Source organism: Lactuca sativa, chromosome 7, assembly GCF_002870075.4.
Source record: "Lactuca sativa cultivar Salinas chromosome 7, Lsat_Salinas_v11, whole genome shotgun sequence".
Classification (NCBI taxonomy): Eukaryota; Viridiplantae; Streptophyta; class Magnoliopsida; order Asterales; family Asteraceae; genus Lactuca; species Lactuca sativa.
Window position 1 is genome coordinate 146033455 of NC_056629.2, and position 27662 is coordinate 146061116.

Here is a 27662-nt window from a genome sequence, read left to right on the forward strand (position 1 = left end):
ACATTTTATTGGGCCTTAGTGGTCCATTTACATGCCTATTGGGCCTAAATTACCCTATTAGATGTTTATTGGGCCTTAGTGGTCCATTTACATGCTAATTGGGCTTGGACTGAAAATCACATGCTTAGGGCATCTCCAACCCACCCCCAAACTCTATTTATTCCCCCATTCTTCTCCAACCCTACCCCATTTTCACCTCCATTTTTGGAGATATGAATAGTATTCCCCCATATATGGGGGAATACTATTCATATCTCCAAAAATGGAGGTGAAGTTTAGTTGTCAATTTTAGTCCCTCTCATTTTTATTTTATACATTTCTAGTTTATTTTATCTACTAATAATAATTTAAATACAGTATTTAATATTTATAATATAATGTTATATACTAATTTATATTAATTAATCATAAATATATAGTTTAATTAGTAGAGGGGTGTATTTGACAATATATACAAGTTATAAAAATGGAATATTCCAAGAATATACTTTTTGGGGTAAAAAATGGGGTAGAAAATGGAGTAGGGTTGGAGATGAAACACTGTTTACTCCATTTTTTACTCCATTTATGGGGGAAAAAATGGAGATGGGTTGGAGATGGTCTTAGTGGATCTTAACTATCCTTCTACATATCCATTGAACCTCATATATTCATATACATACTTTTGGATTTGAAAACTTAAAACATGCACGTAAACATTTTACTTGGTGAAATACATTACTCGTGAACAAGTTGAGTATCTAGTGAGACTTGTCGGTTGACACCTTTGAGTGTATGATCGTAGCCTGTAGTTATAACCAGAGTGTCCTGGAGGGAGAGTGGGAGTTTATTTATATGTTGGGTTAATTAGAAAAGAAAGATATAAACCAAGGGGCGAATTAAAAAAATTTAAAAAAAATCATCAAACAAAAATTAGAAAATTTAAAAATCAAACAAAAATCAGAAAATTAAAAATCCAAAAATAGTATTATTTCTATTTTATTCTCTGTTCAGAAAATATGAAAATTCCAAAAATTTTGTTTTAAGTTTTCTTTTAGTTTTGTTTTGTCTTGAAAAGTGAATTCAGATGTAGATGAGACTCATGGAGATTGTATCGAGATTTTCTGAGTCAAGGCTTCATCCGTGATCATCGAAGAATTTTCATTCGAAGGAGCAAGAAATGAAGATTATTCTTTCAACATTCAATTTTTCAACCACCCCAGAAGCAAGGTGAAGCTGCACTTGAAGATTATGTGACAGATTGCATTGAAGCCTCCTCAATCAATTTGCTACTATCTTTGTACCTGCTGAAGTGATCCAGAAGATTCATTCTCTCTGATGTTCTCTTTGAAGATTCTCAAGCTGAAAGCGCTATCTTTCAAGAATCTCTATAAGAAGCCTCCTCATCCAATGTGCGTTCAATGTCAAATTCTGAAGAAAATCCCAACTGCTCAAGATGAAGTCATTTATTGAAGATTCATCAAATTCATCTTGAAGTTGTGAAGAAATTGAAGATTAAAGCTGAAGCCAAGCTCCCAATGAAGATTGACAAGAAGAGCCAACTACATTTTAGGGGGAGTTTGTTGGGTCATTGGAAAAGAAAGCTATAAACTAAGGGGGAGATTGTTGGGTTTAAAATATTGGTTTATACTTTACATTTTCTAGGAAAATGTATTTTTATGTCTAGGACCGTAAACAACTTGGTGTTTCCGGCTGTATATGTGTTTACGGTCGTGAACAGGTTTACGGTCGTGAACCTGTTCACGGCCCATGTCTCATATATATATATATATATATATAAGCTGAGGAGTGCATGTGAGAGAGTATACGGCTGAGAGAAGAGAGGAGCTTAAGTGTGTGTATTCTAAGGTGTGTTTTAGAGAGAGAAACTGAATCTTGTGTAAGGAGCATCATTCCATTGATCAATACATTCAAGATTCACTTATTCTTCTTCTCTTTCTCTTCTATTTTGATTTGGCATCATCTGTTTGATTGGGATTCTGAACCATCAAATGGATCTAATTGATACACAAGCATATTGGGGACTTACAACAACAATATAGATCTATACGGGGTGACACCCCAAGCCTTAGTTGTTCGCTATAGCTAGACTAGGCCAGTCTAGGGCGACAAACCTTACCTACATAAAAAACCGGCGCCTGAAAACGCCAAGACAGGCGAATTAGTCATTATCAAGCATGGTTGTAACGGCTCACTTAGAGACTAACTTCATCAAAGATTTTGGTATATTAATACTAATCTTAACAATACTAAAAACATACATACATCCATACACGGTCTTGGAAATTTTATGACCTCAATACTCATATAAGCAGAAAATATCAGATTTTCTGGGATTAATACAATTATACATTACCTTCTACTTACCATTGAAAACATAGGATTTTATCTGGATTACATCTTTATTATCGATACTTTTTAACTACAGCAAACGCACATGCATTAATACTTGATTTTGATACATCACGTTCAAACCATTTTCAGAAAATATCGTATTTTCTAATGTATACTAACAATTCAAAACTTTTCGTTCAAATATGCTTATGAACTCACCAACATTATATATGTTGACGTTTTTTAAAATAACTTGTATTCTTAGGGAATCGTTAAGAAGAAAGGTCAGCAGGAAATGGTGGAAGTTATTATATTTTGTTATCAACATACATTAAATATTTTGAACATGTAACATTGTACTTGATGTAAACAATGCTGGTTGTATTTGATATGCATGATAATGATGATATCATGTTTCATTTATATTCATTGTAATGATATTTCAAGATGAAGTCACGCACAAGCCCCCCGGACATTTCCGTCGCCTGGTTCAAGGGTGTGACATTGAGAAATGATCCTCCAGGTTGGTTATCCAACTTGCATATGGATATCCTTCCAAAACTAAAAGATATCCCAAGTAACTCAAGCCATAATCCATGGTTCCCATAAGATACTTAAACACTCTATTCACTGCTTGCCAATGTAGAGCATTACGATTCTTGGTGTACCTACTAAATTTTCCTATAGCAAAATCAATATCAAGCCTGGTACTTGTCATTGCATACATCAAACTACCAATGGCATTAGAGTATTCCAATTGTGAAATAGGAGTTCCAGTGTTGTCCATCAATTTCACACTTGGATACATATGAGTGCTCATAGGAGAACAATCGGTAAAATTAAACTGCTTAAGAATTTTCTCAATATAATGACTTTGAATTATTACCAGGCCTTTTTTTTATTCTTTTAACTCTTATTCCAAGAATTATATCAGCCTCTCCCAAATATTTCATGGAAAACTTAGATGATAACTGTAATGCCCCAATTCTAAGGTATCGATTTTATAAGAATTTTCCTGTTTTCAAGGTCTACTCGACGAGTTGGTTGCCCTACTCGTCGAGTAGAAGCGGGTTGGCCCGCGTGTTTTAGTGACCTACTCGCCGAGTCCAAGAAGGGACTCGACAAGTAGGAGCTGGCAGATGAAACCCTAAATTCTGGGGATTTGCACCCTATTTAAGGACCACTTATTCCCCTTAGCCTCTCTTACTACCTCTCTTGAGTTCAGAAACCCTAATTCGTGGTTGCTCTCTACAATTGTGTGCTCCTTAGCTTGGAAGAGGGATCTTTGGAGTGAAAAGCTTGGAGTTCAAGAAGTTTGGAGCAAGGGGCTGTTGTAGATTCAGATTCTTCTCTGTCTTGGCATCATTTTGGAGGTAACAAGTTGTTACCTTGGCTCTCTCTTAGTTAGATCTCTTCATTATGGGTTGGGATTTTAGGGTTTTGTGTGGTGGTTCTCCGATTCGGGTCAAGATCTGAGGTTGCAACCTCATATCTAGACTCCTTTGGCCCCTCTTTGTCATAAAGCTTCAATCTTTGTTGAGCTATGACCTTTCCCTTACCTTAAGCCACTTCTTTAGCTTGTTTTGGGTCATTATCACCTTGCATGCATGTAAAGTTTGCAACTTTACGTGATAAACATGCCTTAGGAAGCTGGATCTACAATATGGAGCCTTAGCATGGCTTAAAAAGCATCTGTATGGGTGAAGGATCGAAGGGATTCGGCGAGTCAGTCGGATGACTCGGCGAGTCTGCTAGGGTTTTCCCAACCTTTGGACACGTATGAACTCGGCGAGTTGTGGGGAAACTCGGCGAGTCAATCAAGGATTTCACGACTTCTCGAGTTCAGGGAGGAGTCGACGAGTTGGGTCAACATGCACTGTTGACCTTGATTGTTGACTTCGACTTTGACCAAGGGTTGACTAGTTGAACTCTGAGGGTATTTTGGTAATTTGGGAAATTTATGGAAAAGGTCTTATGGTAATTATAGGTGCCGAAGTTCACGTTGGTGACTCGTGAGTTTAAGCCTATCACTTCAGTGCGACATCTGTGAGGTGAGTTATTCTCACTATACTCAAGGGTCTAAGGCACCAAGGCCGACCCTTTACATTGCTATCAGGTTAGGTTATGCTAGTATGAACTGTTAGTTCGGCATCGTAGAGGGTAGAATAATATTATGTGATATGTGGTATGATCCGTTAGATCAGTTGTTGTCTATAGACTGTTATGTGATTATCTATTATATGTGCACATGTTTGTTTGGCGGTTGAGGCTTGTCTGCTTTGTACGAAAGCCAATAGACCTGGGCATTCCAACCTGTTGGTTGTGGGCTGTGAGTATTCCATCCCGATGATGATTGGACTCATAGTACGTGGGCATTCCAACCTGTTGGTTGTGGGCCTGGGGTATTCCAACTCGATGGTTGATTGGACCCATAGTATGTTGTTTATGATTATATGTGTATTGTTGTGGGTATGGGTATTTTGGGGAAACTAACTAAGCTTTCGGGCTTATAGTTTCAGTTTATTGTTTCTGGTATATCAGGGGATCGCGGTAAGGCGAATGCATGATCGTACAACTCCTCATGATTTGCTTATGTTTCTGGGAAAACTCTGATATTAGATATTTTGAAAACAAACTTTGTAATGATCAATGGTTTTAAATGTTTTGAAAAAGTTTTAATTTGGCATGAAATTTTTGGGTGTGACAATAACAATTTTTTTGTTTCATCCACTTGATTTTGGTCGGTACTAAAAATCAGCATGTCATCTACATATAACCAATGATCACTCCAGCACTAGTAGCATCATCAAATCTACTATAAACATATTTATCACATTGGTTAATCTTGAAACCAGAAGACAAAATAACTTCACCAAACTTTTGATGTCATTGTTTAGGCGTTTGTTTTAGCCTATACATAGGTTTGACATGTTTACAAACCATATGCTCTTTATCGGGCATAACAAAAGCTTCTAGTTGTTTCATGTAAACTTCCTCGTCAAGTTCACCATTTAAAATGTTGTTTTCACATCCATTTGATGAATAACTAGATTGTGGATATTTGCCAAGGCAATCAACAATCTAATAGTAGAAATACGTGCAATAGGAGCATACATATTAAAATAGTCAAACAACGAGTTTTTGTTTAAAACCTTGAATGACTAATCAGACTTCGAACTTGTCAATGGTCTCATTAACATTCATTTTCTTTATGTAAATCTGTTTGAAACCAAGTGGTTTAGTACCTGGAGGCAAATCAGACAACAATCAAGTGTCATTTTCAAGAATTGATGATATTTCATCGTCAATTACTTCCTTCCAAAATATTACATCTTGATAGTGCATAAGCTTTTGAAATGTATTTGGATCATCCTCAATACTATAACAATAAGAGTATTAGAGTGAAACTGTTCTTGATGGAACAATTGTTTAGTGATTATTACTTAAGGATAATATTTGACACGACACTCAAACATTTATCCATTTCAATGTTTTATTTTCTCTATACTATACGCTCAATCTAATAGGGAATCAATGAATTTTCGAAGTAGAATACGACACCCTCATAGTTATTATATAAAAACATGAACATAATCAAGAAATCGTTAATATTTAGAAGGGATTAAAATGCAGAAAAATGAACATACATACATGGGCTTTATATACTCCATTGTCCATATACGTACGTAATTATGTATATAAAGGATAGATAAGAATGGCGACACTACAACCACTATAGCAAAACGATCTCTAGACACAAAACAAGCGTCCTAAAAATTACTGTTTAGACTAAGGAAATACTATGGTCCTTATAACCATCACCATGTGGCAGTCACACCTTCATGTATTCTTACAATTTTTTCTATATATATTATTTATCATTTCTTAACAAGATTGTACTAAATCCTGAATAACTTATAATTCAAAACCTGTAACTGAAAAATCTTGCATTCACCACTGAGAGTTTAGCGTAATTCATCTTCTGATATGCAGCTATAGAAGGAACGAGAACTAGTACTAAATGAGGTAAAAGAATCATCATGAAGGAAGTCTTTGAGGTGTTTTGCGAATTCTTTGGGTTTCTCCAGGTTAACTGCATGACCAGCATTTGCAATGACTACCATTCTAGCATTCTCTCCAAGATGTCTATTAAACGCAACATATATATGAATAATCATGACCCTATTTAAAGCAAAATAAAAATGGAAACCATAAACTATGATTAAATTGAACTCACCTAAGTAATCTTTCACCAAGGATCAGAGGGAAAATTTGATCTTTCTCTCCCCATAATATCAATGTGGGCTGTTTGATTCGGCACAATAAACAAATTCATTTTCAACAAAGTGTAACAATCTCATATAATCGACCCTAACAATTACATTTCGGATTTTAACCAAGTGGTATTATCTTTAATTAGTAATATATAACAACAAATAATAAATCAGTTTATTTTTTTCAAAAAAACAAGGATGGCATTACTATACCACGTTTTTTTGTAACAATGGGCTCAAAATCATTGAAGACTACTGAAAGTTGAATTTGTTGTAGTTTAGGTACGTGTTTGAAAAAGGATTTAGTACCATAAAAGAAAAGGTTCTAAGTTCAAACCTGATTAACCTTCGGCATTCTTGAATATTCTGAATACTGTCTGTCCTTGAGGATTGATTGAATAAGCTCTCTCTTTTCTTTTAAATATTCCGAACACATCACCTACATGTTACAAAATGACAAATGCAAAAAACGTATCAATTTCATTATTCGTTTTAACCATTTAAGATTCTCATTTTCTAGACCCTGATCACAATATACGAGCATAAAATATAACCACTCAAGTTACAACCACGTTAAGAAACATATTTTCCACGAGGTATACATTCTTATAAGAATAAATAGATGTAAATATGTAATAAACTTACATCAATGAAATCAGCTAGAAAGTAATTTGGGATTCCCTTGACAGGCTTTACAAAAGAAACTTTCATCAATTCCCTCAACTTTTCCGGCGTCTGAGCCAACAAAATCTTCTCAGCCTCTTCCACATTGGAAACTGTGAACAACCCATCTCTCAAGTCCTTCTCCTCCAAACACAAGCCGGAGCAACACACCACCAGCCTCTCCACCACCTCCGGGAACTGCACAGTCATGCTGTACCCAACAAACCCACCATAACTTATCCCAACCAATCTCATCCGCCTCACCCCAAACCAATCCACCATCAACTTCATCACACATTTCGCCTGAAAAGATTCGGATCTTTCTGGCCTAGATGTGAAGGAACTACCAAAGAAAAGTAAATCAGGCACAAAGACATTGAATTTAGGGGTGAAGTAAGAAAGGAGGTCTGCGTATTGCCACATGGCGTTGGCGCCAAAGCCATGGAGGAGAAGGAGGTTAGGTTTTGATGGCTTGTAGGTTCTTGGGATCCAGCAATGCATGATTGTGCCATCGCCAAGGTCGTTTGATACAGATCGGAGGCCGGAGAAAGAGAAGAAATAACGATACCATCGATCCTTCATGGTTGTAAAACTAAATAATCTGGCCATGTTTATATATGAAGAGGAAAATTAATTAAAGAAAATTCTTCATGCAAAGCTTGCGCAATGCATGAACGAATATTTCTTGCTGATTGAAAAGAAAGATTTTGTGGGCATGCAATATGCATCCAACCAAAATTGAAAAACCTAAAAGGGTGTCAAATTTGGAAATTAGCTAGGAAATGGGTGTGTGAAAGAGAGGAGATGGTTTGCGAATTAATAATGGGTCTCCATGCCGACAAATGTTCCAATTTAATTAAATGAATTTTTTATATGAAATAAATTGTTTTAGCAAGGAATAATCACAAAGACACCCAAGAGAACATATTATTATCTATTCTAATAAATGAAAATGTTATTGCCACTTGTTATTTTCTCATTTATTTGGCTACATGTCATTTTGTCATAATTTTGAAATATATTTATTTTCCACTTGTCAATTATTTCATTATTCATTTCCACTATATCATTAATTTAGTTTCCATAAATTAAACATACTATAATAATTAATAATTTTCAAATTTCAATTTCAATTTCAAATAAATTTACAATTTAAATATTTGTATTTAACATTTTATTATAATAAATTGTTTAGTACACGGATCTAACAATTAAACACATAATTTTAATTAATTTATTTTTTGCATGTTTTTTTTTTTTCATAATTCACTTATTTCATATTTCAAATTCAAATAAACTCTTCATTTAATCGCTCCTGTTTAACATTATATTTTAATTAACTCGTATAATATACGGGTTCACAACTAGTATCAAATATGTTAAAAAGATAATTAACATTTCTCAATCTACACATGGAAGGTGAATTTAATAGCTCTAGCTTGTACAATTTGTCTTTCACTCTAAAGATGTAGATAGTTTGGAGGGATCAATCGAATCTTCAAACATTGAAGATGGAGGGTTGTTCGTGAATTGCGGGAAGCTAGAGGGCTGAGGTGTAACTTGTTAATTCTAGAAACATGACCTTCAGCTACGAAATTAGCGACAGATTCTATCCGTAGGTAATTAATGACGGTTTCCTGAGGGATCAGTGACAGAACACATAAATATTTCGATCAAAATCCTTATAGAATTTTATAGAGGTATTACCGAGGGATCAACGACGGAATGGTAAGAATTTATCGACAAAAACGTTCTCTAGATAATCCGTCGCAAAATTAAAACCTCTTGTTAAGAGAACAGTGATTGATTACAAAAAAGTACACGACTTTTTTTTCTTACCCTCGCCAATTCCCCGCTTTTATTTTCCTTCCCTCTAATTTCTTCCCAAACTCTACATAATTTGCTCCCAATGCCATAATCGAACCCCCGTCGACTCAAATCCCTCCTCCGCCTGGAAAATCACCTCCACCACCGTCCACCTGCACCGCCCCTCTTTGATGTATAGGAAAACCTCAGAAATCAAATCCTTGTTGGCTTTCATCTCGTCCGTCTGCCTTCCTCGTCGACTCGCCATTTCCCTGCAAACGCCATTCGATCAGTTGGATATCCTCCATCGTAAACTCGAGCAAACCTAAAGTAGTTCATCAACTTCCTATATTGGTTTCTTGTAGTGTGTAAGTTTCATTTCCATATAGTTTTCTTACTTCTCTTTCATTTTTAGCACAAATCACTACTCATTTTTCTAAGCTCTACCTTCCTTAACTCCTTAATTTTGGTTTTCCTAGGGTTTTCTCGTTGTTTACACACATTTTTTTTTATTATGATTTAAAGCCATCGGTCTCTCTGGATGAATTTCTATGATTTTTAATGTTTAGTCAATGAGAATTTTCATATTGATTATCATCTTAACCCTAATTTCTACTTCCGGGTAATTGTAATATTTTGGATTATATAAATTATCGTATGAATTATGTTTTAGATATGAACTTATATGAATTTGGTATTGGGTGTAGGCATTTGACAAGGGGCTCAATTTCAAAATGATAGAAATCATGATTTCCATAATGTCTAGACCTACTATCGGTATTTTTTTTTCAAATACTCTTATATTCTCTATTCATATCTTCTTTGTACGATCAGTGTTTAAGTTTTAAGTTAAGGATATAGCTATTAAGTTAGAGATTTGTCCATGTTGTGTGATATCTCAATAGTTAACATCCTATAGTCCACAATGAGAAATTAATATTTGAGTATCTCGGTATATGAATAATACCTACTGTGACCAATAGTAATTTGGTTTCTTGTTTCAGGAGCCATTTAGAAGTGTAGTTATGGACTCAAGCATTCATGTAGTGGAAAATGGGAGGAAATGTATTAAAGGAAAGGTATCAAATATATATGTATTTTGATAAATCTTTGGTATTTTCTTATAAATTGTTGTAAACATAAATTATAATATAATTTTATTGGTTAGTGGTACACTATGATATGAGTATGAGCTTTATAATTGTTCTTAATGGATTCGATTTTTGCATTTCTTTTTGAATTTCCAAGAATAATTTATATAAGTAGTCAATTTCTGAACAACAATTCCTCTATATCGGAATACAAGAAAAGATGAAGATTTGAACAATTTAAGTAAGAATGTAAAACTGTTTGTAATTGTGAATCGAATTTGAATTTGGAAATTAATTAGTTCATGTTTGACTTTCAAAGTCAAATGTGTGTTGATTTTTGCGACACAAATAAGATAATGCTTGTATTCTTTGTTCTTAGACAAATCAAGATTAACTAATGCCCCTGCAATTTGAATTCTATGTGGTTAATTATAGAATATGGTTGCCTCGGAACTTTTGTGGAAATAGACCAATTTTGATATCTTGGTTTTGTTATATTTTTCTTTGTTGATTTCTGCTTTGTCAAGTGTTGGTTAAAATCTAATATTTTCTATTTGTGAATCATCAAAAGATATATTCAAATCAAATTTCTTTGTCACTCGAAGTCACATCAAAGTCTGAACTACCACAGGAAGAACTTGAAGGTGGTGTCAAGTCTTTATCCCAGAAACTATCAACATCTCTTGTGAATATTAGTATCAAGGAAGACTTGGTCAAACAACACTCAAAAGTAGCAGAGGAAGCAGTTGAAGGTATCTAAAACTCTTACCTACTTTATAAGTTCCATCAACACCTTTTAACCATTATGTACTGCTCTCTTTTGTGCAAAAAGATATGAATGTCCTCATCATGCTCATCATCAAGAGTAGACTAGAAAGTTTGTCTATTCCAGTTCTGCCTATTCCAGTATTGTCATATGTTAAGCTCAACAACGTAATTTTGGAACTTTGAACTTGAAATGGAATTTATTACTCATTTTGACACCATAAGATTTCCCATTTTTTGTGTATGTTACAAAGTTTTTGGTAGCTATCTGATTTTTTTGAAAAGTTGAAGAATTATTTTCCGATTTCAAGTTGTAAGTTAGTTCTTTTGATCTCAAAAGTCGAACTATACCTCTCTTTTGTTTTGTGCAAATTGCAGATATAGTAGTTGAATCCACTTTAAAAGTGGATTCTCAAAGATTTGACACTCAAAGTAATATGTTTGTTCTGCAGACACTTAAGTTGGATGAACAACAATTCCTAGGAGAGGCTACTTGTACATTTTCTGAGGTAAGAACAATCTATCTTTTTTCTTTTTTTTAGTTTCTTGGGAATAAGATGAAACAAATTGCTATCAGCTTATCCAGCTTATATGTAATGAAATCTGTAAGTTTTGATTTTTATATAATGTTGATGTCGTTTGTATGTAGATAGTCACCAAACCAAATTGGTTGTTGACCATGTACCTTGTAAATGTAATAGAGTCAACCAACACCACCCGTTCAAAAATCAATGGAAAGATCATATTTAAAGACTACAACTGAGTTAACATTTAGGTGCTTAAATTTAAAGAAAAATGATTTCTTCTCCAAAAGTGTATGTACTTAATTCTTGTTTTAATCATTATAGTAGAGTAGACTTGGATTTACTTATTTCATATTGTTTGTTTCAGGATTCCTTTTTAGTAATTTCAAAATGTATGGAGAGTGGTACTGCAGTTCAAGGTAGCAAACGGGTCAGCGCATGTATTTGATTAAGGAACATTCTTACCAGATAACACAGTGAGTAAAATTTTATTCCTTGAAAGTTATTGTAACTTTATTTTTAGATTATGGGCCAAACTTTTTTAAATTATTTTTGTAATAATAATCAACAGCAGCAGAGTAGTTGCAGCTATTGTCACCACACAAGACATTCCTCAAGTGATTTTTATTCACTCACTTCTCAATTGCGTAGTTCAAAATCTCAAAGACTCGACAATTCAAATAATGGTATTCATTTCTTGCATCTTTTTATTTATTTATTAACTTTTTCTAATACAGAGGGTATTTTCTTCTTTTGCATAGACAAGAGATTGAGACACCTCCTTTGAACCCTAAAAAGGATCTACCTCTTTAGGATTTTTTTTTTTGTAGTTTTTTTGGGTTATATTTACTTTAATTTTTTTTTCTCTTACGTAGTGTTTGGAATGCATGAATCATAAAATGAATGGAATAGTTCGTTGAGAATGCGATTCTTTCCATTTTGTTTTTTTCCATTACATCAATATAACCAAATTTTATGTATGTAGTTTCTTAAAACCCAAATATTTTTATAAAAAATCACTACAATTAAACATCTTGTTGTGTGGTATTTGTAAATCAAATTTTTTTTATGGATATAAACTTTAAATTTATGTGCATAATTTTAATTGATATCAACTTTCAGAGTTCTTGGATGGTACCTCCAATAATGTTTATAAATGCAGTTGCATGCAATCAGTGAAGGGCCTATGAAAAGATCTAGAAACCATGAAGGTTAGTTTTGTAATTTCCTTCCTAATTAAAAATATTGCCTCTTTTTAATAAATACTAAAGTTGTTAATTTTGGTGTGGTTATGGTCCGTAGTACTCAACACAAATATTCAATGAATGAAATCGTAGAAGAGAAGACAATTTCTAAAGACCAATCTGCAAACACGGTATTTTCTTTCACTAACATATAATATCGTTTACTTTTTAGTCGGAACCGGAATTCAATTCCATTCCGGTCCTGCATTTGGTTTCAAATGAGTAGACATCAAGGACCTCGATTCTAGCAAAAATCATGCAACATATAGTATCCTTGCATTGGAGGAAAAAGTAAGTAGAACTTTGTGCGCATAATTCCATGGGATTTAATAGGAATCGGAATCCAATTCCATTAGGATCCTTCTTTCGGATGCAAAATATGAAGCAGAATTGAGATTATGAAGCAATGGAGAAGATGTATGTGGAAATGCAAAATATCAGACGGAATTGAGATTATCATATATTATACTTGGAAATAAAATATCAATCAATATTAAACTTTGATATTTGATGATTTTCATTGTTTTTGTAAACATTGATATTTGATGTTTTTGGATGTTTTATTAAAATTGGATAGTTGATTTTAGTATTTTAATATTAGTGTTTGGTTTTGGATTGTATAATTATGTGATCGTTTTTGGTATTTTATTATTGTTTAGTTTGGGATTGTATAACTATTTCATATTTTTAGTATTTTTTTGTTTTAGATTTGTAAAAAACAAAAAAAAATAATATTATATATTTGCGATCGATCAGCGACGAAAAAAAATCACATCTAAATTTTGCAAGGGATCAACGACGGAAAATAAAAAAGACAGATTGTAACAACCCAATTTTCACGTCCAAAAATTTCATTTTTAAACCAACACTTTGGAAAACATTTGTAAATAAAACATTGTCTGATCAAATCATTCCACAATCATAAATCGTGTTTGAAAACCAAAATACGAAATCAACTAAATATCATAGTACAAATCCCAGAACAATCTCGTAAGGTGGAAACAGTGTATGTGTATGATGTATCGCTACCGCGCCAGCTCCTTCCCCTTCGACGGAGAGGTACCTGAAACCAAAACTGAAAACTGTAAGCACGAAGCTTAGTGAGTTCCCCCAACGTACCACATACCATACAATCATATAACCTATAGTACAATCATATATCATGTCATACTTGTCAGGCATTTCTGGGGTGCCCGACCTACCCGGTACGGCCATTCTGGGGTGGCGTCCTACCCGTGCGGCCATTCTGGGGTGCCAACCACCCTTTGGTCCTAACAACCGAACCTCGGGGACTGTTTCACCACCTACCACTACTATTATCACATATCATAACATAACATATTATCAGTCATATCTGGGATGTCTGACTACCCTTCGGTCATAACAACCGAACTCAGGGACTATTCCCCTCCTACTACCCCTCACACATATCTTAGATCATGCTAGCATATAATCATGACATCACATACTGTCAGACGTATCTGGGGTGTCTAACTACCCTTCGGTCCTAACAACTGAACTCTACTACTATAACACATCAAGCTAGCATATAACATATCAGGTAGTAGCAAACCTAGATGATATCACAAAGACAGTCATCTAATATACAACTCCTACTGGTGGGTCGGCATTGTGGCTGTAGACCCACCGCTACTGGAAGGTAACTCACCTCGAAATAGCTGCTGATCTGCACGGGAACTGTCTGTCTGCTGTTGCTGCTCCGAAAATCCTCCGGCTGTAAATCCCACGAAACACTCAATCAAACACAGCTAACTGTCCTTAGGATAAATGACAATTTTACCCCTGACCAAGTCAAAAGTCAAATTCAAAGTCAACTTCCAATTGACCCGACTCGCCGAGTTGGCTCGCTAACTTGTCGAGTCCCTATCCAGTCGATAGTCCTCACTCCTGTAACGCCCGTGTTTCTGGGCTTGCCATTTTTAGCAATGTAATAGTCTAGGCTAACCTTTGTAACCCAATTTTGAAATAATAAGAATGTATTATTTGTGAATTATGTGTTTATTTTCTTAATTATTATAATATAATAAATTAAGAATAAAATAAGCGTCAAAATTAAAGTGTGAGATATGCTCAATATTGATGCACGAAGTTGTAGTGGCCGAAACGAGGTTTCTGAATATATATAGAATGCCCAAATCTGACTTCGTATGAGGAAGTTATGATTTTCTGAAGTTTCAACTTTACAGTATGCAACCCGAATACTCGATTTGAGATCGAGCGGTTTTTAGCCGAAACAATCTAAACGAGAATCGAAGATCTTATTGTTAGTAGTGAAAAGATGAAAAGTTAGGCGAGAACGGACTTCGGACGAAGAACTTATGAATTTATAACGAAGTTTTTCTGTCCCGGCCTTCTAAAAATAAATAATAAAAATAAAGTCAAAATCAGCCGACGGAGTCTAAATGAAAGTTGTAGAGTATGGTCTGACCTACGCATAGATATAAAGAACGTCAAAAACAGAGCTCGTATGTGAAAGTTACGCAATTTAGAAGTTTGACGAGTCAAATTACGCCGAGCGTAATTTGAGTACGCCCAGCATACTCAGAGGGATGCAACTTGTCTGACCAATACTCGAGTGCCACCAATTGACGCATGCAGTGACGTCAATGTACGCCCAACGTAACCTAATTACGCCTAGTGTACCTGGAAATTACGCCCAGCGTAATCCCAGACCCAACAGCCTATAAATAGAAACCGAGATCAGCCATTTTCTCTTGTTCAAACTCTTTCTTCTCTCTAGTTTTTGCCTCGATTTGCATGCCAATCATATCTCGAAGCCCCGGTATCATTCCCGAGCCCCAAATCAAGTTCCGAAGTCCTGAGGATCCCGAGAAGTGAGATTTCCGAGCCGAAGCCCTGCCCGCGAGGAGCCCGGCTTCTGTGAAGATCTTTCAGATCTACAGAGAAACACTACTTCTGCAAGTCGTAGTGCTACCCGATCATCTCCTCATCAGGTGAGTGTATAGTCCCTTTCAATACGCGATATTATAAGAGTAATCGTTGAATGTATTTAAGAATACAGGTTGTGTGAGGGTTTTATTATTACCTTCTAACACATAGACTTATATGACTCTCCTTGAAATTTATTGTTATGTGTTTACATATTTCATGCTATTTGGATGGAGTATTGAAAGTGCATGCGATACAGTTTTAGTTTTAAAAATTATGTATAAAACATGTATATTTTTATCTACTAATATGTTGGGTAGAACATGGGTAGACAGTTGGTGTGCAATAAAAAAAAATTGATGAGAGGCCTCGTTGTTGGTGTTATTCTAGTCATTCAGCAGAGTATGGATGACGACCACAGACTATTCTAGACAGTCCTGTGGAACGCTAGCAGGCTCATAACCTGTAGGTGTTGTGAACGATGTGTTCAACGGTGTACTCTATCCCCCACATGGTTGCCTTAGGACACTTATTGTTGAGGAAGCCCCTCTGCAGTAATGTCCGTCCCGATGAAAATCCTAAATTAAGTTCCTTATAATAGATGTTGTTTTAGGGACGTAAAGTGAGGATAACGGGAATGGGTAATCGGGTTATTGTTGATTGTTGAAATTATATATAATTATTTATTGTGGGTTGAAAACCCTATATGCTCACCAGGCTCCCAAGCCTGACCCACTTAGTTTATTTGTATTACAGGAAGTGGCGCAAGGGCATAAGATGGATGAATCATCAAGTTGTGTTGTTTACAAGTCTGTATATGTATATATTTGTTGAATGACTTTTAATGTTATCGTTTATGCTTTATGATCTGTATCGGAACATGACCGCTCGATTTTTTATTATAAAATGAAATCATATTTCTTTATGAAATGTTTTGATAAAAATCTATTTTATCATGTTTTGTTTTTGGGAACAAATTCTGCATCTCTTTTAAAAATCAAAAGGATTTACTCTGAAAATGTTTAAAAAGCATAAATGAAACCGGTCTTTTCTGGCCGAGATTTTGGGGATGTCACAGTTGGTATCAGAGCATTAGTTTAAGCGAACTAGGAATTTGTAGGATTTCTAGACTTAAACTTAGAATGCTAAGTGAAGGTTGTTAGATGTGTGTTTGTTATATTTCAGACACGAGCACTAGTTTATTTTAGGAAAGTTGCCTAAAATGCTTTTATGTGCTAAATGTTATATGTTTCCATATATGATATTATTTGTTCGGATCTATGGTCTGTTGCCGACCGGATCTGGAAACCTTATGTGCGTAGGATTCTAAGTGTATGGTTACAATATTAGAACTAACATGTAAACATTTCGGAGTGATAAGGATGATTTGAATATCTATCATGAATGAGGATCTAATTTCGCCTTATTCGGTGTATAGATCAAAAATGGTGAGAACAAGAAGTGGAGTTGGAAACGCGGATGAAAACAAGAAGCAACCACCAGTGATTGAGCAAATACCTGTCGTAGCAGTAGCACCTGAGCCGATAACAATGGCTGGTGTACAAATGATGATTCAAACGATGTTGGATCGTCAGATGGAAGAAACAAGACGTCTGCTTGGGCAGAATCGTGAATAATCGTCAATTCAAGTGGAAAAGCCCGAGGAGAATGGAAGGCAGTCTGAAGGAGGAAACTTTAATGGGATCGTTGGTCAAGACGACCAACCGGTGGTTAGACACAATAACCAGGATAGAGGAAATGATGGGCGTGGGTGCAAGTACAAGGATTTCCTGGCATCCAAACCACCATGTCTATCCGGAAGCCCGACGCAGGTACAAGTTATGGACTGGATCTCCGAAATGGAGACAATGTTTGAAAGTTGCGAATGCAGCAACAGGCAGAAAACCGCTCTTGTGATCCCTCTGCTAAAATCTGGCGTGTTGAGTTGGTGGAAGCTGTTAGCTGACTCTATGCCCAAGGGAGAAGCAAGCAAAATGTCTTGGGAAAACTTTGTGGAACAACTAAAACTGCAATACTGCTCGGAGCAGGACCTTCTGGAAATCAGTAATGAGTTTCAGAATTTGAAGAAGGGGAAATTGAGCGTTACTGAATACGCTGCTAGTTTCACAGAAAAGATGAAGTTTATCCCATACTTGGTACCAACAGAACTCTCTAAGGTCAACAAGTTTGCCCACGGACTACCAGCGGACTATGGTCCAATGGTTAAGCAAGCAACCACATTGAAAGCCTCCATTTGGGCTACTAGAAATGTTGAGACCCAGATCAGGGAAAAAGGTCTGGAAAGGTCAGAGGTTGGTGAAAAGAGGAAGTTCGAGGGATCTTCAGGGTCCAGCAAAAAGGGTAAATTCTCAAAGTCTAGTTCGAGAGGAGGTGTAGGAGGCGAAGTGAAATGGTGCGACAAATGCAAGAAGAAGCATCATGGGAAGTGCGGCGGGGAAGCCACATGCTTCAAATGTGGAAAGCCAGAGCATTATGCCAACGACTGCACCCTTACCAAGAATGTTTGTTATGGTTGTGGTGAGGAAGGGTACATCTCAAGAGATTGTCCAAAGAAGAAGGAGGCAGTGAAACCCAACATTCCGCCAAAGCCGAAGGCGAGAGCATTCCAGATGACACTGGAAGCTGCTAAAGATGAAGCTGATGTCACTTCTGGTACCTTTCTCGTAAACAAATTGCCTACCCAAATTTTATTTGATTATGGAGCCAACTACTCCTTTATTTCGCATGAATTTGGTAGAAAACTAGCTTTGCCTGTCGATAGACTAGATAATGCTTTATTAGTCGAAGTTGCTTGTGGCAAGTTTGTACCTGTTAGCCATTGTATGAAAAACATCTTAATTGACTTAAATGGGAATAAGTACCATGAGGAATTATTGCCTATAGAACTTAATGGGTTCGACATCGTGTTAGGAATGGATTGGCTTAGCGCCAATGACGCCGAGATATTGTGCAGAAAGAAGATATTCAAGGTAAACCCACCAGGGAAAGAGACATTTATGGTGTATGGGGACAAATGCAGAGTAAGTTCTGGGATCATTTCCCTAATGAAAGCCAGAAAGTGTTTGACCAAGGGGTGTACATCATATTTAACATTCGTGATCGATGCTAACAAGGAAAAGAAGGTGATGCAGAATATTCCTGTCGTATGTGATTTTCCGGAAGTATTTCCCGAAGGTCTTCCTGGATTACTGCCCGATCGGCAAGTAGAATTTTGTATCGACTTGTTGCCTGGAACGACACCTATAGCAAAAGCACCTTATCGACTAACACCGACGGAGATGAAGGAGATGATGATGCAACTTCAGGAGTTATTGAACAAAGGTTTCATTAGACCTAGTTCATCGCCCTGGGAAGCTCTGGTGTTATTCGTGAAGAAGAAAGATGGAATTATGAGGAAGTGCATCGACTACAGAGAGTTGAACAAGGCAACGATAAAGAATAGATATCCGTTGCCGAGGATTGATGACTTGTTCGATCAATTACAAGGTTCAAGTTTTTTTTCAAAGATCAACCTGAGGTCAGGATATCATCAGCTAAAAGTAAGAGAGCAGGAGATAGAGAAGACTGCATTCAGAACACGATATGAACACTACGAGTTTTTGGTTATGTCGTTTGGACTAACCAATGCTCCATCAGCATTCATGGATTTAATGAACAGGGTTTGTAATCTGTTCCTAGATAAATTTGTGATAGTGTTCATAGATGACATTCTGATTTACTCAAAGAGCCAAGAGGAGCATGGAAAACACTTGGGAGAAGTGTTAGAAGTCTTGAAGAAGGAGAAGTTGTATGCTAAGTTCTCCAAGTGTGATTTTTGAATTCGAGAAGTCCAATTCTTGGGTCACGTGGTCAACCAAGAGGGTATAATGGTTGATCCAGCAAAGACTGAAGCTGTAATGAAGTGGGAACAACCAAAAAGTCCCACGGAGATCCGAAGCTTTTTAGGATTAGCCGGATATTACCGAAGGTTTATCCAAGGCTTTTCTTCGATCGCTAGTCCATTGATAGCTTTGACCCACAAAGGAGCTACTTATGCTTGGAGTGATAAGCATAAAGAAGCATTCGAGAAACTAAAGAAGAAGTTATGCGAGGCACCGATTCTTTATCTACCCGATGGGGTTGAAGACTTCATTGTTTATAGCGATGCGTCTGGAGTTGGATTGGGTTGTGTTTTGACCCAAATAGCTAAGGTGATCGTGTATGCATCTCGACAGCTAAAAGAGCATGAAAAGAACTACTCGACTCATGATTTGGAGTTGGCAGCAGTAGTTTTCGCTTTGAAAATATGGAGGCATTACCTCTATGGAACAAAGTGCAAATTCTTCACTGATCATAAGAGTCTCCAATATCTCTTTAGTAAGAAGGAATTGAATATGAGACAACGACGCTAGCTAGAGTTACTTAAAAACTACGACTGTGAGATGCTTTACCACCCCGGTAAAGCAAATGTTGTTGCTAATGCTCTCAGTCGGAAGGTCAATCTTGGAAGAACAAGGCCAAGAGCGTTGAGAATTGAAGTTGTCTCGACCATTGTGGAAAGTATAAAGAAAGCTCAAGAGGAAGCTTCTGAAGAATATGACCGAAAGGAGGAACGTTTGGGCAGAACGTTGGTGTTCGGTATAAATAGTCATGGACTGAAGGTGTTCCAAGATCGAATTTAGATACCTAAGTCAGGAGGAATAAGATATCCTCTGATGGAAGAAGCTCACAAAACAATGTACTCCATTCATCCCGGTAGCACAAAAATGTATAGGGACCTGAAACCCTATTACTGGTGGCCGACGATGAAGATCGACATTGCGAAGTAGGTGGCGGAGTGTGTGACTTGTGCGAGAGTCAAGACACAACATCAGAAACCGTACGGTAGTTTACAACCTTTACCTGTACCTATGGGTAAGTGGGAAGACATTGCTATGGTTTTTGTCACTAAACTGCCCAGAACAAAAAATGGTCATGACATGATTTGGGTGGTCGTTGATCGATTCACTAAGAGTGCACATTTCATAGCAGCCAATGAGAAATGGTCTATGGAAAAGCTTGCGAATTCTTACGTGAAGGAAATTGTGAGGCTTCACGGTGTTCCGTTAACGATTGTGTCGGATCGTGATAGCCGTTTCACCTCACGAATTTGGAAAAGTCTACAAGAGGAATTGGGTACCAAGTTGTGTTTAAGTACAGCTTACCATCTGCAGACTGATGGTCAGAGCGAACGGACGATACAAACACTTGAAGATATGCTAAGAGCATGTACCTTAGAATTCCAAGGTAATTGGGATGAACATTTACCATTGGTAGAATTTTCCTACAATAATAGTTTCCACTCGAGCATTAAGATGGCACCTTTTCAAGCTTTGTATGGACAGAAGTGTCGTATGCCATCTTGTTAGCTTGAGGCTGGGGAAAAGCAGTTTATGGGACCAGAGATAGTCCATCAAACTGCTGAAAAGTTGAAAATAATTAGGGAAAGAATGTTAGCCGCTCAGGACTGTCAAAAGAGCTATGTTGACAAAAAGCGAAGACCAATGACTTTTGAAGTTGGAGATTCGGTTTTTCTTAAAGTCTCGCCGTGGAAGGGACTTATAAGATTTGGAAAAAGGGGAAAGTTAAGTCCAAGGTTTATTGGACCGTTTAAAGTTCTTCAGAGGATTGGGAACCAAGCTTACAAGCTCGAACTACCAGAAGAACTGAATGGAATTCATAACACTTTTCATGTGTGTTATTTGAGGAAGTTCACGGGAGAAGTTCCCGATATAATTCCACTTTCGGAGTTAAGAATCGATGAGAACAAAAGGTTGATTGAAGAACCAGAGGCAATCGTTGACCGAAAGACTAAAAAGTTGCGACGAATGATGGTTGAGTTAGTGCTTTTCCAATGGAAACACACGAATGGGCCAAATCTCACCTGGGAGACAGAGAGTGACATGATGAGTCGCTATCCGCATTTGTTTGCTGATGTGTGATTCCGGGGATGGAATCATCCTAAGGTGGGGAGAATTGTAACGCCCATGTTTCTGGGCTTGCCATTTTTAGCAATGTAATAGTCTAGGTTAACCTTTGTAACCCAATTTGAAATAATAAGAATGTATTATTTGTGAATTATGTGTTTATTTTCTTAATTATTATAATATAATAAATTAAGAATAAAATAAGCATCAAAATTAAAGTGTGAGATATGCTCGATATTGATGCACGAAGTTGTAGTGGCCGAAACGAGGTTTCCGAATATATATAGAACGCCCAAATCTGACTTCGTATGAGGAAGTTATGATTTTCTAAAGTTTTGACTTGGCAGTATGCAGCCCGAATACTCGATTTGAGATCGAGCGGTTTTTAGCCGAAACAATCTAAACGAGAATCGAAGATCTCATTGTTAGTAGTGAAACGATGAAAAGTTAGGCGAGAACGGACGTCGGACGAAGAAGTTATGAATTTATAACGAAGTTTTTCTGTCCCGGCCTTCTAAAAATAAATAATAAAAATGAATTCAAAATCAGCCGACGGAGTCTAAATGAAAGTTTTATAGTATGGTCTGACCTACGCGTGGATATAAAGAACGTCAAAAACGGAGCTTGTATGCGAAAGTTACGCAATTTAGAAGTTTGACGAGTCAAATTACGCCGAGCGTAATTTGAGTACGCCCAGCGTACTCAGAGGGATGCAACTTGTCTGACCAATACTCGAGTGCCACCAATTGACACATGTAGTGACGTCAAAGTACGCCCAGCGTAACCTAATTACACCCAACGTACCTGGAAATTACGCCCAACGTAATCCCAGACCCAACAGCCTATAAATAGAAACCGAGATCAGCCATTTTCTCTTGTTCAAACTCTTTCTTCTCTCTATTTTTTGCCTTGATTTGCGTGCCAATCATATCCCAAAGCCCCGGTATAATTCCCGAGCCTCGAAGCAAGTTCCGAAGTCCCGAGGATCCCGAGAAGTGAGATTTCCGAGCCGAAGCCCTGCCCGCGAGGAGCCCGGTTTCTGTGAAGATCTTCTGGATCTACAGAGAAACACTACTTCTGCAAGTCGTAGTGCTACCCGATCATCTTCTCATCAGGTGAGTGTATAGTCCCTTTCAATACGTGATATTATACAAGTAATCGTTGAATGTATTTAAGAATACAGGTTGTGTGAGGGTTTTATTATTACCTTCTAACACATAGACTTATATGACTCTCCTTGAAATTTCTTCTTATGTGTTTACGTATTTCTTGCTATTTGGATGGAGTATTGAAAGTGCATGCGATACAGTTTTAGTTTTAAAAATTATGTATAAAACATTTATATTTTTATCTACTAATATGTTGGGTAGAACATGGGTAGACAGTTGGTGCGCAATAAAATAAATTGATGAGAGGCCTTGTTGTTGGTATTATTCAAGTCATTCAGCATAGTATGGATGACGACCACAGACTATTCTAGACAGTCCTGTGGAACGCTAGCAGGCTCATAACCTGTAGGTGTTGTGAACGATGTGTTCACCGGTGTACTCTATCCCCTACATGGTTGCCTTAGGACACTTATTGTTGAGGAAGCCCCTCTGCAGTAATGTCCGTCCCGATGAAAATGCTAAATTAAGTTCCTTATAATCGATGTTGTTTTAGGGACGTAAAGTGAGGATAACGGGAATGGGTAATCGAGTTATTGTTGATTGTTGAAATTAAATATAATTATTTATTATGGGTTGAAAACCCTATATGCTCACCAGGCTCCCAAGCCTGACCCACTCAGTTTATTTGTATTACAGGAAGTGGCGCAAGGGCATAAGATGGATGAATCATCAAGTTGTTTTGTTTACAAGTCTGTATATGTATATATTTGTTGAATGACTTGTAATGTTATCGTTTATGCTTTATGATCTGTATAGGAACATGACATCCTGATTTTTTATTATGAAATGAAATCATATTTATTTATGAAATGTTTTGATAAAAATCTATTTTATCATGTTTTGTTTTTGGGAACAAATTCCGCATCTCTTTTAAAAATATAAAGAATTTACTCTGGAAATGTTTAAAAAGCATAAATGAGACCGGTCTTTTCTCCCATACAACATCCTGAAAGGAGGACGGTCAATACTCGCGTGGTAGCTGTTGTTGTATGAGAACTCAACCAAAGGAAGATAGGTATCCCAGCTACCACCGAAGTCTAACACACACGCCTGCAACATATCCTCCAGAGTATGGATGGTCCGCTCGCTCTGACCATCTGTCTGCGGGTGAAAAGCGGTGCTAAAATGCAGACGAGTACCTAGCTCGTCATGGAACTTCTTCCAAAACCTGGAAGTAAACCACACATCTCTATCTGAAATCACGGAGACTGGCACTCCGTGCCGCGCCACCACCTCTCGGATGTAGATATCGGCCAACTTCTCTGCCGAGATACTCTCCTGGATCGGTATGAAATGGGCGCTCTTGGTCAACCGATGCAGGATGACCCATATAAAATCCACTCCCCGTATGGTCCTAGGAAGTTTGGTGATAAAATCCATCGTGATATTTTCCCATTTCCATAGCGGGATATCCAACGGCTGCATCCTGCCGTATGGTCTCTGATGCTCGGCTTTCGCCTTCCTGCAGGTCAAGCATCACTCTACGTACCATGCTACATCCCGCTTCATGCAGGGCTACCAATAATCCAGACGAGGATCCCTATACATCTTCGTCACCCCGGGATGAATGGAGAATCGGGATTTGTCCGCCTCCTCCAGCAGAACCTGGCACACACCCCCGTGGTACGGTACCCACACCCTACGGTGTAGTGTCAATAATCCTCGGTTATCATAATCGAAGGAGGAAACCTGACCCACTATACGCTCGCTCTTCTGATGTTCTTCCTTCATATCCTCCTACTGAGCCTCCCGAATCTGTTCTAACAGTGGAGTCACCACCATCATCCTCATACACACGTCTCTGATCAGCGCTGCCTTGCGGCTAAGCGCATCGGCCACCATATTGGCCTTCCCTGGGTGATAAAGGATCTCGCAGTCATAATCCTTTACTAAGTCCAACCACCGACGCTGCCTCATGTTCAGATTCGGCTGGTCTATGAGGTACCTCAAACTCTTATGGTCCGTGTAAATGGTACATCGGACTCCATAGAGGTAATGCCGCCAAATCTTGAGGGCGAAGACAACCGCCCCCAACTCTGAATCGTGTGTCGGGTAGTTCGCCTCGTGAGGCTTTAGCTGCCTCGAAGCGTAGGCAATGACATGCCCTCTCTGCATCAGCACCGCCCCCAACCCTGAAATGGACGCGTCACAGTATACAACAAGATCCGCTACGCCCTCTGGTAGGGCTAAGATTGGCGTTTCGCACAATCTCTGTCTCAAAGTATCAAACGCTACCTGCTGCTCAGGCCCCCATCGAAAGACCACGACTTTCTTCGTCAGCCGCGTCAAGGGTACAGCTATCTTGGAGAAATCATGAATGAATCTCTGATAGTAGCCCGCTAATCCAAGGAAACTCTGAATCTCAGATGGAAACTTTGGAACTTCGCATCTCATCACGGCCTCTACCTTGGCCGGGTCCACTGAGATCCCGTTCTGGTTGACAATGTGTCTGAGAAACTGCACCCCGCGCAACCAGAACTCACACTTGGAGAACTTAGCATACAACTTCTCCCTCCTCAAAGTCTCTATAACTTCTCGCATATGCTCCTTGTGCTCCTCCTACGTCTTGGAGTAAACCAAGATGTCATCGATAAACACTATCACAGAATAGTCTAACATCAGTTTACACACGCGGTTCATGAGGTCCATGAATGTGGCAAGAGCATTGGTGAGCCCGAAAGGCATCACCACGAACTCGCAATGGCCATAACGTGTCCGAAACGCGGTCTTCTGCATATCCTCCTCTCTGACCCTCATCTGATGATATCCTGAATGCAGATCAATCTTGGAGAACCAAGATGCTCCCTGAAGCTGGTCAAAGAGGTCATCAATCCTCGAGAGTGGGTAACGGTTCTTCACCGTTACCTTATTCAGCTCCCGATAATCTATACACATTTGATGTGACCCATCCTTCTTCTTCACAAACAAAATCGGGGCTCCCCAGGGTGAACTGCTCGGTCTAATGAATCCTTTGTCTAATAGCTCATGCAGCTGTGTAAACAACTCATCCATCTCAGGTGGAGCCAACCGATACGGTACCTTGGCTATCGGAGCCACACCAGGGACTAGGTCGATCCTGAACTCCACATGTCGCTCCGAAGGTATGCCAGGAAGCTCCTCTGGGAACACATTTGTGTAATCTCGCACCACCAGAACCTCGCTCACCGTCGCCTTCCCCGCCTCATGGGTGTCCATAACATACGCGACATATCATGCGCAACCCTGCTGAAGGTAGCACCTAGCTCTCGCTGCTGAACATACCGCTGGCCCTCGCTATGGCCTCTCGCCCTGAAATACTAACTCTCCCCCACTTGGGGTCCTGATTCGCACCAGCTGCTGAGCGCAATCTATCACCACCCCATTGGGGCTGAGCCAATCCATGCCTATAATCACCTTGTTCCCACGCAATGGAATGGGAACCAATTCTACCAAGTAGTGCTCCTCAAATAGCCTCAGAACGCAATCTCTGAACACTGCTGATGCTCGCACCGATCGATCATCGGCAATCTCTACCTCTAAAGGGCAATCCAACATGCCCGAAGACTCAGTGAACTTCTTGCTAAGCGTAAGAGAAACAAACGATCGGGTGGCACCCGAGTCAAACAACACCTGTACTGGGATACCGTTCACATGGAACGATCCTAAACGTGTATATACAGAGCACATATCAACATCATAACATCAAATAAATAAATCAGAGGGAAAGAATCATACCCGTCACCACATCGGGTGCGGCGCGTGCCTCCTCGGTAGTCAGCTGAAATACCCAACTCCTCACCACTGGAGCCTCTGCCTTGCCCTGCCGGCCATCGGTAATCCGCAGGGTCGCTGGGGCTGGCGCTGATGCTGCTGTCAACTGGGGGCAATTGGCCTTCTTGTGGCCCCTTTGGTTGCAGTGTAAACACAGCAACTCTAACGTCTGTATCACAGGTGCATGGGTGGTACAATCCCTTTTGAAATGCCCCATCTTGCCGCACTTATAGCAGCTCAGCGATCCCACTCTACATGCTCCCTCATGTGGCTTGCCGCATTTCCTGCAGCGGCCCGGTCCTGACTGGCCTTTCGGCCTACCATCTGATCCCTTGGGCTTCTTCCCCGAAGCCCTTCCTGCCTGTCCCTCCTCTTACTTCCTCTTCCGGATGTGCTCCAAATCTATCTCCCTCTCCCTGGCAATCATAGAGTCCAGGGTAGGGCAAGCTGAAAAACTAACATGCTCCTGAATGTCGGCTCGCAGCATGTCGTGGTAGCGGGTCCTCTTCATATCCTCATCTCCCGCATACTGGGGCACCAGCAACGCCCTCTCTCGGAACTTGGCGGTGATCTCTACCACAGTCTCCGTCGTCTATCTCATGTCCAAGAACTCTCTAGCTAATTGTTGGAGCTCCACTGCAGGTGGGAACTCTGCTCTGAACTGGGTCACAAAGTCCGACCATGTCATAGCCTCAACAGCCGAGGCTCCCAATGAGTCACCAAAATACTCCCACCAGTCTCTAGCTCTGTCTCTAAAACACCCTGCTTCAAACCTCACCTTCGACCCCTCGGGGAAGAAGCTAGTCAACCGCGCAGACTCAATGTCTGCGATCCATCGTCTGGCAGCAATGGGGTCCTTCGCCCCATGGAAATCTGGCGCATCACTGCCCCTGAAGTCCTTAAAGGACAGTGTGCGAGATCCTGACTGGCCAGATGTCAGGTCACTCCTGAACGCCCTGAAGATACCTCTGGTGATGTCGGACGCGATGAATTCGCGTAGCCTCTCATCTACTGGTTTGGAACCTGTTCCCGAACCCAATCCCTCTCCTGAACTGTCAACTACTAGCCTCTGTCGTATTACCACCATTCTGCAAGACATAATACCAACCATTGGTGACATCGATACCTCTAGAGGGATCACATCCACTACAAGTTCCCTGGTCTTG

The 27662-nt window shown here is 38.7% G+C and overlaps 2 protein-coding genes across 2 annotated transcripts in view; one reads left to right on the top strand and one right to left on the bottom strand.

Moving 5' to 3' along the window:
• LOC111893989 (metacaspase-1) overlaps window positions 1–2731 on the top strand; it is a 28358-nt gene extending 25627 nt beyond the window's left edge. The window contains exon 5 of the mRNA XM_042896843.2: window positions 2600–2731. Within this exon, the coding sequence (XP_042752777.1) occupies window positions 2600–2686 (87 nt within the window). The 3' untranslated portion in view covers window positions 2687–2731. The remainder of the gene's footprint in view (window positions 1–2599) is intronic.
• Window positions 2732–6299: 3568 nt separating this feature from the next.
• On the bottom strand, window positions 6300–7954 carry LOC111894003 (uncharacterized). Its single transcript, XM_023890070.3, has 4 exons — window positions 7254–7954; window positions 6946–7047; window positions 6572–6639; window positions 6300–6480 (listed from the first exon to the last, which is right to left on the bottom strand). Exons 1-4 carry the CDS (start codon window positions 7878–7880, stop codon window positions 6300–6302), a joined length of 978 nt encoding a protein of 325 aa, XP_023745838.1. The 5' UTR covers window positions 7881–7954.
• Between the last annotated feature and the right edge of the window lie 19708 nt (window positions 7955–27662).

Coding starts and splice junctions, on each gene's coding strand:
- LOC111894003 (XM_023890070.3), bottom strand. CDS start 7,880: ATGGCCAGATTATTTAGTTTTACAACCATGAAGGATCGATGGTATCGT. Junction 7,048..7,253: donor TTCTAGCTGATTTCATTGAT/GTAAGTTTATTA, acceptor TGTAACATGTAG/GTGATGTGTTCGGAATATTT. Junction 6,481..6,571: donor CTTGGTGAAAGATTACTTAG/GTGAGTTCAATT, acceptor TGCGTTTAATAG/ACATCTTGGAGAGAATGCTA.